Here is an 18755-nt window from a genome sequence, read left to right on the forward strand (position 1 = left end):
GATTAGACTTCCTCTTCATCTGACTTAGATTAATGTTCATGATGTAGGTTCATTTACATACATCTTCTTTTAGTCTAATGTACCATATGTCTTCATCCACACTGCATCACTTGTTACCACTTTAAAAATGTATTTTTAATTTTCAATCAAAGGATAAAAGCCTGACCACAGAGACAATTTATTTGCCTTGGCTTGGGCTGCATTGCTAGAAACTCACACATGCTTTTGGAGGGTCTTGCTTGACTGTTTTTAGAAAGAGTGAAGTGGGGGGTATTTTCTTGTTTATCTGTATACCACGTCTTCTGAAAAGTCTGTTACATCTTTTTTTTTTTATTTTTTTTTTCAACGTTTATTTATTTTTTGGGACAGAGAGAGACAGAGCACGAACAGGGGAGGGGCAGAGAGAGAGGGAGACATAGAATCGGAAGCAGGCTCCAGGCTCTGAGCCATCAGCTCAGAGCCCGACGCGGGACTCGAACTCACGGACCGCGAGATCGTGACCTGGCTGAAGTCGGACGCTTAACCGACTGCGCCACCCAGGCGCCCCAAAAGTCTGTTACATCTTTGAGGAGTATTTACTTATATGATGCTACAGGGCTAACAGGACAAATTATTTTCTATCTTAATTTTATCCTTACAGTGCTACTTTTCTTTTTGGAAATTTAGGAGATTTGAGGTTAGGGCTGGGGATTCTCTTGGGACAGCTCCTAAGGGCCAGGGAGCAAGAGTATCTAAGATATCGGTGGTGGTCATAATTTCTTCTCAGGGGTTTCAGCTCCCAGGGAGCCCTGGAACTTTCAAGGGAGGAAGCAACATTAAAAAGGAAAAAAAAAAAGGCTGTCTTTAGCTGCTTGAACAGAATATCCTATAGATTAAACTCAGTTGTCAAGAAGATTTTGGCAGATTTTTTCCTTGTATTGAGAGGACTATCACAGTTTAAATAACAAGCTGTTAATCCCTATGGACTGCAAGCTTCCCTGTATTCTTACAGCTCAACCCATTCCGATCTCTGCAGTAATCATGAAGAGCCTGGTACCACCATTTCCTCTGAGATTAGAATATGTAGGAGTAGAAAGGTTGGTGGGTTTTTCAGTTTCAACTCACTGAGACCCATTCCCCAAAGTAGTGGAAACTGTGGGATAAATTAAATAAGAAAAAGACCTTTAGGCCAAGAAAAAGGCAGATTTGTAATGACCATGTGAGTCCCCCACTCAGTGGTCAAGTAATGTCCTGAGCCAAGCCTAACTCAGCAAAATTGTCTTCAAAAGATTTTATAAGCTAGAAATTGAACAAGGAACTTAATTTCTTTAACTTCCAGAAGAGATAATGGCACTGTAAGTATAAAACTAAGGTATAAAATAAATTATTTTATTCTCTCTTTCCCCTTTAACATCATATAAAAAACTACATCTCAAAGAAGTAAAATAATTTTCACAAAGATAGAATATAAACAGAAATATAGCCCCCCCCCACACACACAATCATCCTAAAACCACTCAAGCTAGCCCTTAAAAAAGTATGTGCGAATATAGGGATGTAGCCCAAACAAAGGTAAATAATTGTCGATGCTGTCAGTCTTTAAAAAAGGTTGACAATTTTAAACATAGTTTTTAAATTGTTTTAATGTTTTATTTATTTTTGAGAGAGAGAGAGAGAGAGAGAGAGAGCATAAGCAGGGAGGGGCAGAGAGAGAGGGAGGCACAGAATCTGAAGCAGGCTCCAGGCTCTGAGCCTGAAACAGGGGACACAGGGCTCGAACTACCACCCCCAACCATGAGATCATGACCTGAGCTGAGGGCAGAAGCCTAACCGACTGAGCCACCCAGGTGCCTCTAAATGTAGTTCTTAAAGGTAACACATAATCCTGACTGCAGCTCCCTCTTCAAACAACACACATGTAAATGACAGGGAGAGGGAAATGGAAGAAACACTACTAGAAGACACAACTTGCTGTCCTGACATTGACCCTCTGTCTTGTGACATTGACCCTGTGCCCTGAAAGTTCCCCAATCTTATCTTATCTTTATGAGCTCTTCCTACGTTCATGATCTTTAATGTGTGTCCATAGACTCTGGAGCTTCTGAATTTCACTAAATTTCTATCACCCCATATCAAACCTTAAGAACTTTAAATGTACATGCCAGAGACAGAGGGGGTAAAATATATGCCTTCTCTAACTTTCCCACTCAAGATGCAGTGGAGATGGTGAAAAACTTGATCCAAGTTCTAGAGATGTATGAAAGGAAGCAATAAAGAAAAGCCAACCTGCAAATGTGTGACCATTCACAGCAGTGCTTGCCTTGGAGAACTCCTTAGCAGTGAGTGTAAGAGAGGAATAATCAAATCACTACATAGTTCATATGATTAAAAATCGTATTCCTTAGTATTACAACACAGTATCTGTGATCCAAGCTTGAAACTGGGACATTCAACATTTTGCCCAGCCTGCAATAAAGCCTTCATACATGTAGATAATGTACAAAAGGCATTTAGTACAGTGCCTGGCTCATTCAACAGATGTTAGCTACAAAGTCAGACTCAGGGGACAAAAAGTAATTCCGAATGGAATTACTAGCTTTTCCTAATTAGCATACTAATTATTTAAAGTGCAAACAATTGTTGCTTGGGAAAATATTTGTTTTCTTCAATAAGATGAAAAAAAATATTTCCCAAGGTTTTGTCTATGCCTCTGTTAATAATAGAGCAAAGAATAGAGTTAGTAAGAGCATCCTCATCTCAGCCCAAGGATGTCATTTAGAGAACACTGGTCAGGAACTAAGGAGCCTGTGTTCCAGGCCCTACTTTGCTGTGACCACAGGGATGGCAACAGGGATACAACAGGTTTCTCCACAGGCGTGTTCTGCAGCCCAGCGCTGCCCATCCCTGTGGCTCACTGTTTCCAGAGAGCCGAGGAGGGAGCAGACATTCCTGCCTCCACTGTCCTCCTTGTGAAACGTACTGCAGCACCCACATTCTACTGCTTCACTCTCTGTCCCAAAGCTCAATAAAGGGACTTCAGGCAAGCAGAATCACAGCAGTTCACCAACCACCCATCTTTGCAGCCACATACACACTCCAAACAGCACCCCCAGACTCCATGGTCTAATAAAGTCACTTCTAGCTTTAAAATTCTATCAAGAGTATCATCCTCATTGTTTTCAGCATTGTAACTCTCGCAACTGTTCTTATTTTAAAAAGAAAAGGCAACTAAGCCTCCCAAATATCAAGGCTCCTGTATGCCAGTTGAGGCCTAGAACACTGGAACTTGAGTTACTCTCAAGCATTATTGAAGCTGTTTTCATACTTCATGGTAACTTCTGTGCTGCCTACCATGTTATTGCATGCACAAAACCAGAAAACTTTGAAAGTGAAGGACTTAGAGGAAAACAGAGGAGGACATTAAAAGAAATACTTAGAGGGGCACCTGGGTGGCTCAGTCGATGAAGCTTCTGATTCTTGATTTCGGCTCAGGTCACGATCTCAAGGTTCGTGAGCCTGCATCAGGCTCTGCGGTGACAGCACAGAGCGAGCTTGGGATTCTGTCTCTCCCTCTTTCTCTGCCCCTCCCCCACTTGCGTATACTTCCTTGCTCTCTCTCTCTCTCTCTCTCAAAAATAAATAAGCATTTAAAAAATTCTTTAAAAAAACAGAAATTCTTGGAAAATTCAACCTAAATGTGTCATTTATATATTTACTTGTGCCACATAAAAATAATTTTAAAGGGGCTAAGAAGCATAAAATGTTACTAAGACAAAAATGCCTTTGCAGCACAGCAAAGCAGGGAACCACAGCTTGAGAGACATTTGTACTCTGAAGTTGTTTTCCTCTCAGCCATCGTGGGTGTTCTGAGATCACAGAGCCCAGGCGTCTTCAGTGTCAAAGAACTGATACTAATTCTCACTTTGCTTGACCCAGCCCTTTGGAAAGATAACTTGAAATCGCTTTCACTATCAAATATAAATTTTTTAAAGGCTATGGTAACTCACTTTCAAACTGGTATCCCTTATAGATTAAAAAGCAAAATACCTCAGTTTTCTGAAAGCTCCACTTGGGTCTTTGAATATAAATGCAATTCCCTCTCTAACTGTACTCATGCCTCCCATCAAAATCATTTAACAGCAGAAATTATTTTCTAAAGCAGAAGCACAACACATATTTCAACTCCCACGTAATAACACTGCAAAATTTGGTAACATCTGCATATTTTCTTTCCTAATTGCAGTGTTAGTTTGAAGTTAATTATATGAAACTGATTTTTTTTCCCAAGCACAACTTTTATATATCACATTTAGTTTAATTGGTACTTTGAATAATAAATTGTTTTTCAGCCAGAGCATATTGTTTGATATTGCTAATGAAATGATTTTAATGTTAAGCTTAGCTGTTGGGAGGAATCTTATTTTATCTCTTATTTTTAAATATAATTATACATTACAGCACCCTAATTAACCTGTTTTCCTTTTTTTAATCTTCAAGATAACATTATGTAAAAAGGCTGCAACAAGTGGCAGGAGGTGGTGTCTTCAGAAGGAGATAGTTTCTGCTACGTGGAAATCCTTCCATTTCAGCATACTTCTGTGCTGGTGGTTGTTTAACAATATTTCTGGATTCATTATTCCTAAGTGGCAAGCACATTACCATACACGTCGTGGCCCATCAGTAAACAGCAGTTAGCACTATTAATAATAATGCCGGTATGACCTTTACACGTCTGTAATCCCTGCAGTGTTAGAGGGAGTGACAAGGTAACAGAAAGTCTACATCTCTAATAACATGAAAGTGATATCATTTATATTCTTTCAATTCAGCAAATATTTATTGAATCTTATCTATGTATGCTCCATACTGTTGCTGTCTGTGTGGGCAAAGGCAGAAAAAATCATTGAAAGCCTCGATTCCTTGTTGAATCATTAGATTGCGCACCTGAAATTTATATAACCCTGGATGTTAATTATACTTGAATTTAAAAAGTAAGTAAATAAATAAATAAGACCTGCTTCTTTTCCTGAAGGTCATAACTATTTGGGGCTAAAGAAGGGAGTGATTAACATGACTCCACAAATAATTTTCTCTCAATTATATATCCTGTGGCATTATTCTCTGCATTGTGCAATATCGATAGTTAAAACCCATAAGAGATTAGAGGAAGGAAAATTCAGTGCAAGGTAGAATCAATTCAGGCGGCTTTGTGATGGAGGTGGGGCCTGAATTGGACATTGAAAAATTGGATAAGATTGGAAAATGTGGGTGAGAAGAAATTCTTGGTGTGAGCAATAGCATAAACAAAGACTCAGAAGCAAGAAGAATCTTTGAAGTGGTCAGAGGACAATGAGTCTTCCTGGGCCAGCTCAGAGTTCATGCTAGGGAGTATTGGAAGGTCATGTTGGATGTATAGCATGAAGTCACAGGGAGCTAGGAATGTCAGGACCAAGCCTTTGTAAAATAATAGTAAGCCACTAGAGATATCTGAATGACGATGCATGCAGTACCTCACAAAAGCCTGACCTGAGGGGTTAACAACTAGATAAATCAGGGGTGAGAAATATACAAGCACAAAAGAATAAGGCCAAGCAAAGTGAGCAACTAACATGAAGCCTGGGTAGCAAGAAAGGCTTAAATGTGAGGACATGTCTGCCCAGGCATGAATCCCTTGTAGTCTTCCTTTTGGGGCAAGAATTATTTCCAAGGTCCAAAGTGAGTATGAGTGAATTTTATAATGGAAATGTGAATCAGCTAACCCAAGTGGAGTGCCAGGGATTTGGACAAATCCTGATGTGATCAAAGTGGAGTTTCAGAAAATAAAGAATGAATTAACACAGGATGAAGCCAGGTTTAGATGGGGCAGTTGAAAAATAACTGTAACAAATAAAGAGCAATATGATAGGCACTTAAAGGGTAGTCACTGTAGGCACTGGGAGGAACGGTCCCTATGAAAAACAACTCAAAGTAGAAATGTACCAAAGAAAGGCAGCTGAGATTTCCAACCTGGGTAAAGAGGCAATAGCAGTACCATGGACAGAAATACAAGTTAGGGGGCCACTGGGTGGCTCAGTCGGTTAAGTATCTGCCTCTTGATTTCAGCTCAGGTCATTATCTCAGTTTGTGAGATCATGCCCTATGTCAGGCTCTGCGATTACCATGCAGAGCCTGCTAGGGATTCTCTCTCCCTTTTTGGTCCCTCCCCAACCCGGACTTTCTCTTTTTTTTTTCTCTCTCTCTCTCAAAATAAATGAATAAACTTTAAAAAAAAAAGAAAGAAAGAAAAGAAATACAAGAGTTAGGAAGAAAAGTTCTACATGAAGACCTCAGCATTTCTTGATTTGCTTTTCCTGATCCAGTAGAACTCGGCTGGAAAGAACATTTATAGCACATGGCCAGTGGCCAACATACTGAATAATTGGGACTGAATAAATCTCATGGAGATCTTGGAGTGTGCCTTATTTTTTATTTGGCTTCTAACCACATCAGGGTTTTAGAGTATCTCTTGACAGATGTGTTTATTTAAGGGATTTTCAATAATTAGGGCACTACCTATTGTTTAAATACTGACAGAAATAGGCTGAAAGGTTGGCAGGTAAAACAGCTTTAGCATATGGGAATGGAAGTCAGTGTCTCAGTACATAAGTAAGTAGGTTACCTCCAGGTAATGCATTTGATGAAATATTTTCTCCAAATTAGAGCTTTCTTCTTTATTCTTATTAATTAGATATTATCTTCTTTAGATACTATCTTACAGTGAGGTCATGTCGCTAAGACAGATAAAATGAATGGTAGCAATTATTGGTCAAAAAGGGTTAAAGTAGTGATGTCCAGTTTGGAAAAAAAAGTCAAACGAGATGTTTAACAATAAGATCCATTTAATGTGTGTCTTTATGTATTCCTTTACTTATCTGATATCTACCATGTCCGTAACTATATTATGTGCTTTTTATCCATTTTTTAGTTTCATTAGCAAATAATCTCATGAAATATGTACTTTTTATTATTCTCATTTTCCAAATAAGAAAACTGTGGCCAGAGACGTTAAATTGCCTCAGATTATGCAAAGTTAATTAGAGACAGAGCCAGAATTTCCAATCAGGCCTAATGTGATTCTGAAGCCCTTATCCTTAACCGCTTTACTATGCTTGTCTCTTCTGGCTTGATCCCACAAACAAGGTGATTATGAATTTTACGAAGCCTTCAGCACCCCACCCACAAAAGATGGGATTTCTGTCATGTGTGAAGAAATAATGGTTCATTTATAAAATATGCCACTGAATGTTTATCAACCTATTTTCTCACATTTCTAGCAATGGATATTTTTATGTTGTTGAACCAGATTCAATGCGGTAAGACCTTACATTTCTAGAAGCTACATATGAACACAATACAAGCCTTTGTTGCCTTGATGACTTCATTATGACCCAGATGCTCCGTGAATATCTTAAACTCAGGTTGGGGATGTAGAAAATAATTTTACAGTTGTTTCAGGAAAAAAGCCAGGCATTAGCAAAAGAAAAATCTGAGACACCAAGCACTGTTTTTAAAAAAGCAAGAAAACAAAAACCAAAGTGTACCTTTGAAAAGTCTACACACTGAATAAAATCTTAAATGTATGTCACATGTATTCATATGTGAATGACATTTTGTATGCATCTACTTCTAGCTAAACTTATGTTTCTGTAATAGACACAAAATGCATGCTAAAGCACTTAAATTTTGCATTTTTATTCACCTATAAAACTAATGGAAAATTGTTCTTTTCTTTGTTGTTGTTCTTCTCACAGCTGAATTTTTATTCCTCTTGTGGGGTGTTTATCTCTGCTATGCAGTGCGGACAGTCCCATCAGCATTTCATGAGCCACGCTATATGGCTGTCGCAGTTCACAATGAGCTCATTATCTCTGCTATATTCCATACAATTAGGCAAGTGCTCTGTAGAGCTAGCAAATAACTGTTTTATTTCTCCGATGTGTTGTGGTTTGATTTAAATAGCAAAATTGGGTAAAATGCATCATGGAAAGATTCAGGAAGGATAATGTTTTTAAGCTGACTAATTTCTTTGTCACAGAAATGGCAAATGAATGTAGGGTTTTGTTTTTTTTAACTGTTCTTAGTTCCTGCTGATGTTTTGTTACTACCTTTATTTTGAAGGTTAATTACTCTGTATTATTGTATTCTATCAAACCACTTACAGGAATGTCATTGAATATTGTTATGATATGTAATACTTTTTGTTCTGAAGATATAAAGCTACACATGCATACATCATAAAGTTGATATAATAAATTATCTGTATTTCCATTCATGTTTAATGCATGGGGTTATGCTTTTAAAATCAATATTCGGATAGACAATTTATGTGTACTTATTCTGCTGAATTCAAAACTAAAAAAACCATTCCAACCCAAGGACTAGATTTTTGTGTGCAGTGGGGTTTAGCAGTGACCTTCTATTGTACGCATGTATGCTTGGCCCTCCATTTTTTGGTATCCCCTATATTTCTGTACTCGGTGAGTACAAAGGAGGAAGAAAGGGGCTAATGATAAGTGAACAAAATGAAATATGTGTGACTTATCTTCTGAGAATTTATGCCTATCTGAAAATGAAATGAAAACCTCAGTGAGAACAAAAAAAGAAATCCTATAATTTCAAAAGTAACAAAAAAGATGTCATTCACTTGCTCGACATACATTAAAACTTAGGACGTACTTAAGAATACAATGAGAAATTTTAAATATTCAGCCATTTCCCTCAGTGGAAAAACATTAATAATAGTGGGAGTCAGAGTGGGAAGGTATGGATCTGTGGAAGTTTTGGAAGATATTTATCATTTCTCACTTTAGTCAATAATTATAAAATTATATCTTGCACTTCTAGGAACAGATGATGGCAGAGAGCAGTTGAGCCTTAGACACACCTACACTTTTTATCTTTTAAGTAAGAAAGGGGGTATTTATGATTTGATCATCTTGGAGCCTCCATCAAAGGGCTAGGAATCCAGGGAATTTGCCTCTTTGCTTTGTCTTGACCCCTCTCAAAAGAGAGAGAAAAGAGAAAACGAGAAGAGGAAGGAAAGATGAGAAGCAAAATATGATATTATAACTGGGCAAAAAGAAGTCTCTCTCGATCCTATTTAGACTAGAGCTGGAGGACACGAGAGGAGGTGTCCTCTGTGCACAGTGTAGTGAGCACCAGAGAGGACTCTGCCATGGGCAGAGCCCCAAAGTCTTCACAGTTCTCCCAAACCATCTCCCAAGAAAAGTTGCATTTTTGTTTTTTGTGTCCAGGATATCAAACACATATGTTTCAAGGTATAACAAACATGCTTCTCTAGAACCATTTATAAGTTAAATGTTATATAAATGAACCAATTGCAGAGTTCTAAGCATACCAAGAGGCTTATTGCAGATGAGTTTAAATGTCTTCTGTTGCCAGAATGTGACCATGTCATGCAAAGGCCTTCCTACTTTTGCCCTACAATCAGCTGCTGTATTTCTTAGAACTAAATTGCCCAAGAAATTAAATCTGTTTAAAGCAGTTGCCTAAATTGATTCTTATCCTTTTCTACTTGAAGATTTATTCTTTTCAATTTTCATTGTTAAATGTTTTTTCAATGGATTTTATTGATTGATTGATTTTATTGATATATTTTTTCAATGGATTTTAAACTCTCAACTGGTCCAAGTCTTTTCAGCAGTAGGCAAGGTAAAGCACTTTTTAAATGAACTTAAAAAAAATTCTTAAGAAGGCAATAGGTGGTTATTACAGATAAATCATAAAATGATAAAAAATAAACTCCCTAATCCAACCACCCAAAAGTGATAAGCACTGTTAACGTATTAGGAAACACATGCTAAATATTCACTGAAAATAATTTTCTTGGGAGCCTGGCTGGCTCAATCAGGGAGCATGCGACTTTTGATCTGAAGGTCATGAGTTCAAGCCCCATATTGGGCATCGAGCTTGCTTTAAAACAAAATTAGTTTTCTTACTTTGCTTAGGTCTTTCCTACAGAGTCCCAAACAACCCATTAGCCTAGCCAGATGAACCATGTAAATGATGAGCTGGGTGCACATAGGCACAAGTGCTGACTGAATTGTTCATGTTGAACCTAGTAGATTTGGTGTTAGTAGACATGCCATACTCACAAGATCAATTTTCTTCCAGACAACTATGTAGTCCCCTATAAGTTTTGAACAGGGAGGACTTCCAATGGCAGCAGGGTGACCAGCCTTGGTAGGCCTTGGTATTTTCTTAGGCAAGCCTAAGAACACCTGCGTGGGAAGCCCTACATTTTAAGTTCCAAATTTAACTTACCTTTCAATTAGATTGTAGCATATTGGCTTCAAAGAATCGTAGTATATATTAGCTACTTTCTCAGAAATTTAACTTGTATGGTCATAAACAGCCAAGGATAGAATTATAGTTTGACACACTAAATCTACAGAACACTGACTTTAGGGAGATGAGCAAGAGGCAAGTAATAGGCAGTAATAATTAAAGGAGTCAAGTATATACAATTTCTTATTTACATGTGGACTGAATTTGTACATGCTATGATTCCAATGTTGGTAAAGTCCAAGAATAAGAAACAAGAACGTAATAATTTAAATAAACTGGGTTCATCTTTGTAATTTTTTAATAGAATCAAATAATATTAAATAAGGCATCCAACATCAGCAAAGATATTCTCTATCAATAGGACATATCTGTTCTTTCTTATTTGCTTAAAATATAAAATTATACATACATAACTGTATGTATGTATGTATATATACATACATAAATATGTAAAGCTATAACTGCATATTTATATACAGATTTACTTTTATTCTCATCAAATTGCCAGATTAAACAAATAAACTAAAAGGATTAAGTCCGGCAGTCTCATAATGCAGAAGGCATTTTGCTTAATCTGTTCTATAATCCTTCACTAAGCATAAAGCAGAGCTTTGGGAAAGTGCGAGATTTTAAAAGGTTTGCTTTTCTTCCTAACTTGAATTTTTGAATATTTCTATGGTCCTGACTGTTAGATCTATTTTTTTAGAAGCTGAAATAGTCTTTCAAGGAAAACCAATCTTTAAAATGACTGCAAAACCCAATTTCTCTTAAGATCGTTCTAGTCAGAATTGCAACCTAACAAGCCCAGCAGTATTTAAAAGCTGGTTAATTTAGGGAAAATTGATGTTCGTATACAGTACTTCAAAATTACTTTTTGGGAGACTCACCATTTTAATTTAAAATACATGTAAGCATTGTTCCTTCCAGATACTGTCAGGCTAACATTCACTTGCATTCACTGGCATTCATAATGTTCACTGGCATTTGAATAGGAATCCCCAGTGCGTGAGCCTGTGGACTGTAGACCCATCCCCTTCCCTATAACTGTCTGCCCCAGAACTGGAAATGGCCCCAGCAGTTTGGGATGAGATCATTTTCCAGGCCACATTTTATATTGCTTCTATGCTTCAGATACTGTAACTTGTTACTGAGGATGATGATCCTATTTCACTGCTTTAAAAAAGAAAAAAAAATCTCACCTGACCCTACAGAGACTCTGTCAAAAAATATCTCATCCCTGAACAAAGTGGATATTCATTTAGTCATATCCAAGGCAGGTATAAAGCCACTTTTCTGACAAAGGAATTAGAGAAGATGTTAATTCATAAAATCCTGTTTAGTAACGTGTGAGCTATCGTGAGTTTTCTGTACTTCTATGCATGTATTGTAAGTCCATTTTGTCTGTGTCTCCAAACACAGGGGAAACTACCTCTCCATTTTGGACAACTCTTGAGCCTCCATTTTAACTCGATATTTGAGGGAGGGGGGTGAGAAACTTGGTATTTGGGGGAGTGGGGGATAGGATAGAGGTAAAAATGAGGAAGAAATCCACTTAGTGGAAATTCTGAGTATAAATAATACTAATTTACTTAGTAAAAGATATAAAATTAGTTTCTTCTACGTTTAGATTCATATATGTTTATATAACATTATATATGTTAATGTTCATAAGCATTGTCTTAAGATATCAGCTTTTTAAATTTGATGATGTATATCACTGAATCAAAATGCTGATTGTCTAATTCCAAATGCAGTAAAATCTCATATTTAGCTTTTCGTGGATAAACAGTAGATGGGAAAAAATTAAAAGAAAAATATAATTGCAAAGGACCTTGATAAAAGCAACATCTGGTTTCTGCAAAAGAATGAGTCCTTAAAACATGAGTTTGTTTGTACATATACCTAATGATTTATGAAAGTATTCCAGCAGTTACCAGAGTAGATCTCAGTACTGAAGTTTTCCTATACAAGTTTCCTGCAAACTCTCCTAGAACACAACTTTATAAATTACTCAGCAAGATATGATTTTAAATATTGCATTTTAAATTATCATAAAACAGTTTGATACTTTACAATAACTAAATTTTTTATTTTAGAAGAGGCATTTTACAAACCATTAGTATATTCATTTTTCCATTACATTGTTCATCATTGAAGCCTTTGAGGTCATTCACAAAGACAGATAATTACCTATTTTTTTTTCTTATTTTTTTTTCTTGATTAATGTTTTCAAATGTAGAGAATTAGAATCAAGAGTTATTTGGATGTGTCTCATAGCCCAAATTTTCCCGAAGTCACCAGTTTGTAAGCCCATTCTTCTTTTGAATTCATAAGTGTTCATTGCTTTAATTTTAAGACATTCAATTTACATACAAAATAATAATTCCAGGAAATGATTAGCACATTATATATCTATATGCTGTCTTTCTTACTAATAACTTAAAATAATAAATAATAAAGAGTTCATATCTTTATCCAATTGCAGTCACTTTGAGCCTTATTCTCCTGTGATGACAATATATGCCATAGGAACAGCAATACAACTGTTTCCATGCTTGCTTGTGTTTTTAAAATACACCAAGGAAAAAAGTTTCCAAGTATCCTAGGGTTTTAAATAGAGATCTTGTTGGATTACTAACTTGGTGAATTCTCATTTCAGATTCGTTCTTGCCTCAAGACTTCAGTCTGACTGGATGCTAATGCTGTATTTTGCACATACTCATTTGACTGTGACGGTCACCATTGGGTTGCTTTTGATTCCAAAGGTACTCCTTTAACATTACTTTTCTCTTGCAAGACAATTATTTTAAATAAGCATGAAGTTGTTTCTCCTTTAAAAAATTATCTGGCATATAGGCCAAGAGAGGTGTGGAGATTTGCTTGACGCTCTAAAATAATTTTAAAGCTCTCTCCTCAGGGAACTAGATGTCTCTTTTCTTTTGGAATTTATTAAATATCCTATATAATTATTAAATGCTTCAATTTTTACAAAACCCATCATCTGGTTCAGTTCTTTTTCAAATATTTTGATACACAGTTATGTTTTAATTATGGGATCAAGATGGCTTTTGACTGTAGCTATAACATCAAAATTATTTTTTGAAAAGAATTAGCCTCTTCTAAGAGTCCTCTTGTTTGGATTGATATTCAAGAAGCATTGTATTGCAAACATTCAGAAAATTTTTATATAAATAGAAAAAAATAATTATAATGTTGTGTATAGAAGAATCCTGCTTAATAAAGATGGGCTGACAAAGATTTATCTAGACAGCATACTGAAGTGGGGGGAATTATCAATATGTGCTCTGCCCCCACTAGTTATACAGTAGGGAATCATTAGCTAAGACTTTCATCTCTCTGAGTTTCAGTTTCCTCATCTAGGACATGATAGCCATAAAGCTGCTTACAGTGAAATAATATGATCGCAGAGTGTGGGAGAATAACATACAAGTTAGAGCATTACTATTATTTTCCTCTTTTGCCCATGGAAAAACAAAATATTAGGACACTATGTATCTGTGTAAGTGGCACATGATATATTATTAGCATGGTTGAGACAAGAATTGTGATTTCTTATCATTCACTCCAGGCTTTACCTCCTCTCACAATTAACCAAAACACTAAATGAAATTCAGCCTGACTGAAAACCCAAACAAATGTAAACAGAGCCAAATGCCTACTTTCTTCCTTACTTGAATTATACCAAATAGCCACAGTTTCCATGGGCTAGTCTGTTACTGCAGTTTATCCTATCCATTTTCATACTTTCCATTATATGATTACATTTTTATTAGATGGATATACTGTATACTCAGGCTATTTATTCAGTTGTAAAAATTGAAAACACGTGTTCATACAAAAATTTGTTCATGAATGTTCCTAGAAGCACTATCCATAACAGCTAAAAAGTGGAAACAACCCACATGTCCATCAACTGATAAATGTATAAACAAAATGTGGTGTATCTATACAATGGAATACTGTTCAGCAATAAGAAGGAATAAAGCACTGATACACGCTACAACTTGTACAGGCCTTGAAAACATTATGCCAAGTGCAAGAAGCCAGACACAAAAGGTTGCATGATTCCATTTCTATGAAATGTCCAGGACAGGCAACTCTATGGAGACAGAAAGTAGATTGGTGGTTGCCACTAGCTAGGGAAGAGGGGATATGGAAGTGACTGCCTACTGGGTTCAAGATTCTTTTGGAGGTGATGAGAATATTCTGGAATTAGATAGTGGTGGTGGTTGCACAGCCCTGTGAATATACCAAAAATCATTCAATTGTATGATTTGAAATTGAGAATTTCATGGTATATGAATTATATATCAACTTCAGATAACTACAAAAAAATCATTGAGGGGCTTTGCCAAGCACTGGTCTATGTACTAGAATAAGAGTAATGAACAGATAATATATGTGTTCTTGTGGTACTTATGTTCTGGAGAAGGGGGAAACAGAAAAGATAAGATAAATATTTCAAATATTATTTTAGATGGATATAAGGAAATATAATGCAGTAGAAAATGGACAATATCTGACAAGTAACTGTTTCTTAAACTCATGGTCACCTCTAAGACTGTGCTTGACAAAAACAAGTCCATTCTTATCAATAACCTCTCAGTGATTCACTAGTAGCTTGTGAGATTTGGAAGGATAGGGACTGTGTTCTATTCATCTTTATGGCCTTAAGTTCCTGACACATGTGGGAACCACAAACATAAGTAGAAGAGTGAAGGCAAGATTCACCCATTTCTGTGGTTTCTCAACCAGTCCCTATAACAAAACCTTCACGGTTCCTTAAGTAGAGAATTGCCATTTCACATTAGTTATCTTATATTGATGTTCACCGGCCCACATAAATATTTTAACAAGTATTGACATTGAAATTGCTCTGTATCATCAAAGGGTGATCTGTTAATTTTTTAAAGGAGTATTTGAGCTGATGATAAGCTGTGAGAAGAGAACTCATTTCCCTAAACCTTTCTCTCAATTTTCATAGAATAGTCACTTAGTTTATATATTGTGTGAAGTGGCTGGATTGTTTTGAGTCTCCCTGCAAAAGAATAGAGATAGCAAGAGTACATGAAACTGAAAAATATCAAAAGGCCACATGAAAATAATAAAAATACCTCAAAATGTTCGGTGAAGGAGGAACTTGAGAATAATGAGCTTGAGAAAAAATTCTGTAAGTTCAGTGAATCTCTGACTTTTAAAGTTAGATTTCATCACTTTAGGCTGAGAGGGCTCTGTGCTCCAGAGAGGTTCCACGATTTGTTCAAGATATCACTGTCAACACAATTGAGGTTGGAATTAAGATCCCTTGTCCCCTGAGTCTTGGAAGCAACTTTTTTGAAGCTAAGTGGAGTAGACAGAAAGTCACTGTCTGTGATCAGAGCCACTTGTGCCCTTAGATGAAATACAGTGTCCCCTATTTGAAACAAAACGACAAACACAAGGTAGACCCTACTGCTCAAAAAATATTTCCATCCAACTGCCGGGGAGTTTAAATTGCTACTCTTGGAAAACATTTGTTTGGGTTTTTCTACCTATTTTCATTTTCAAAATGCAAATATAATGGAAGAGGAGTAGCGTAAGTGAACACCGGGAGCCTGGAGAAAAGACAAAGAAGAAAATAGTAGTCAGAGAAGGAACCACTTATTAATATTGCCTAAGAGCTTTAGCGTGTAACATGGAAAGCAAAACACAAACATAGCAGCAGATCTTTTGTGAAGAGTTCTAAGCCGAAGAGATGATATGAACATTAGAACCTTTAGAAAATTATTATGCTCTGCCTTATAGTGGGCTAATGTCTACAGCTCATATTATCTATTGCAGTTTTCACATTCAAGCAATAACCCACGAGATGACATTGCTACAGAAGCATATGAAGATGAGCTAGACATGGGCCGGTCTGGATCCTACCTGAACAGCAGTATCAATTCAGCATGGAGTGAGCACAGCTTAGACCCAGAAGACATTCGGGTAATACCAGTATTTCATCTTTCTTATTTCAGATTAACCCCGTTTATACAGGCAAGCCCATGTGGGCTGATGTACGTGTATGCTCATCTGTGTGCATGTGTGAGTCAGAGAGAAAAAGAGAAGGGGAATGTGTGTTTTTGTAAGAACTAAAGACATCAAAGGGAGTTAATTCAGGTGTAAAACATTTATTATGGTAGAAATTCTACAGGCCAATCTTGAGACTTCAGCTGACTTTTATTAGCAGCCATAATGATGAACTGGTTACACTGGTCCCCTAATACCATTTGTGACATTTTGCTGATGGAAAGGCAGATCTGTGAGCAGAGAGAATGGGTTACTGAGAATAATCTGTGACAACATATCAGCATTTGGAGTAAGAAGATGCTTTCAGTAACTGATGGTCTGTTGTCCCCTAGATCTGATCTACCATTAGGGGTAATTTTATCAATGGCTACATGATGTTTCCAATATCGTTTAGGGGTATGGCTTATCGGTAGATAATATGCTGTGTTTTTATTGTGATCCCAGTTGAGTCTGGCACACACAACTCGTAAGTCCCAAGGGCTTGCTCCATGAAACAAGGGTAAAATGCATGTGTTCAGGTCTTAAAGTTCAAACGCTGTGTGAAACAGAATGCAAATTAATAAACCTCAAATTACATTTAGTAATATCATCTTGCTAAATCACTAAGTTGCACATCTCTGTGAATTTTCTCTTGTTCTGGCAGGATGAGCTGAAGAAACTCTATGCCCAGTTGGAAATATATAAGAGGAAGAAGATGATTACAAATAACCCCCACCTCCAGAAAAAGCGGTGCTCCAAGAAGGGCTTAGGCCGTTCAATCATGAGGCGTATCACCGAGATCCCAGAGACGGTCAGCAGGCAGTGTTCCAAAGAGGACAAGGAAGTCACAGACCACGGCACAGCCAAAAGCACTGCCCTGGTCAGGAAGAACCCGCAAGAGTCTTCAGGTAACACCGGGAAGCCCAAGGAGGAGTCCCTGAAAAACCGAGTCTTCTCCCTGAAGAAATCCCACAGCACTTACGATCATGTGAGGGAGCACACAGAAGAGTCCAACAGTTTACCGGGGGAAAGCCAAGAAGAGGAGTCTACAGAACATTCCACACTGGAGTCTCTGTCAAGTAAAAAATTAACACAAAAACTGAAAGAAAACAGTGAGGCCGAGTCCACAGAGTCTGTGCCTTTGGTGTGTAAGTCAGCAAGTGCTCACAATCTCAGCTCAGAGAAGAAGCAGGGGCACCCACGAACATCCATGTTACAAAAGTCTCTCAGTGTCATAGCAAGTGCCAAGGAGAAGACTCTTGGATTAGCTGGGAAAACCCAAACATCAGGCCTGGAAGAACGTGCTAACTCCCAGAAACCTCTGCCAAAAGATAAAGAAGCAAACAGAAAATACTCAAATTCAGATAATGCAGAGACTAAAGATTCTGCCCCCCCAAACTCCAGTCATTTGGAGGAGCCAAGAAAACCTCAGAAATCTGGGATTATGAAGCAACAAAGGGTCAACCCGTCCACTGCCAATTCTGAGATGAGCCCAGGCACCACCCAGATGAAGAACAACTTTGACATAGGGGAAGTGTGCCCTTGGGAGATTTATGACCTGGCCCCTGGTCCCGTGCCTTCAGAATCAAAAGTTCAAAAACACGTATCTATTGCAGCTTCTGAAATGGAGAAAAACCCAACTTTTTCCTTAAAGGAAAAATCTCATCAGAAGCCTAAGGCAGCTGAACTATGTCAGCAAACCAATCAGAAGAGCGTAGACAAGGCTGAGGTATGCCCTTGGGAGAGCCAAGGTCAGCCCGTTTTGGAAGATGAGAAGAATTTGATTTCCAAGACTCAGGTTCCCCCGGGGAGGGCTAAAGGTGAGAATGGCGGTCAGCGTTATGCGATAAACGTGTGTGCTGGGCAGTATGAAGAGCTGCCCCCCAAAGCTGTAGCATCAAAAGTAGAGAATGGAAATCTCAACCAAATGGGAGATCAGGAACAAAAAACATCTTCCCCTGAGGAAAATGTGCCTGGCTCCTATAACTCAAGTAATAACTTTCAGCAACCTTTAACATCGCGAGCTGAGGTGTGTCCTTGGGAGTTTGAGACCCCAGATCTACCAAATGCTGAAAGAAGTGCTTTACCTGCTGCCTCTTCCACTTCAAGTGCAAATAAGATAGCAGGGCCTCGGAAATAAGAGGTCTGGGATACTTGTGGGCGTAGCATCCCCAGAAAGAAAAGGAGAAGAAGGAAGAAACCCTGAATTCCACAGAAGATAGAAATTCCCAAAGAATATTTGTCAGTCAAGGGAAAGGGGAAAGACAAGGGCAGAAGAAGACCTGGAGGGCAGAGCAACATCACAATGGAGGAATTAGACTGGCCTAGAGAAGTCTTTCCCCTGAGGACATGAGGAGAATCCTTACATTTCGGCATGT

The 18755-nt window shown here is 37.6% G+C and overlaps 1 protein-coding gene across 1 annotated transcript in view; it reads left to right on the forward strand.

The window, feature by feature from the left end:
* The window catches only part of GPR158 (G protein-coupled receptor 158), a 425672-nt gene extending 407155 nt beyond the window's left edge, over window positions 1-18517 (forward strand). Inside the window, exons 8-11 of the mRNA XM_047065052.1 lie at window positions 7770-7908; window positions 12986-13091; window positions 16168-16314; window positions 17042-18517. Of these exons, the coding sequence (XP_046921008.1) occupies window positions 7770-7908; window positions 12986-13091; window positions 16168-16314; window positions 17042-18517 (1868 nt within the window). The remainder of the gene's footprint in view (window positions 1-7769; window positions 7909-12985; window positions 13092-16167; window positions 16315-17041) is intronic.
* Window positions 18518-18755: the final 238 nt, after the last annotated feature.

The sequence above is a fragment of the Lynx rufus genome, unplaced genomic scaffold, assembly GCF_022079265.1.
Source record: "Lynx rufus isolate CCGP_SWC_20201006 ecotype Redwood Valley unplaced genomic scaffold, mLynRuf1.p SCAF_7, whole genome shotgun sequence".
Taxonomy (NCBI): Eukaryota; Metazoa; Chordata; class Mammalia; order Carnivora; family Felidae; genus Lynx; species Lynx rufus.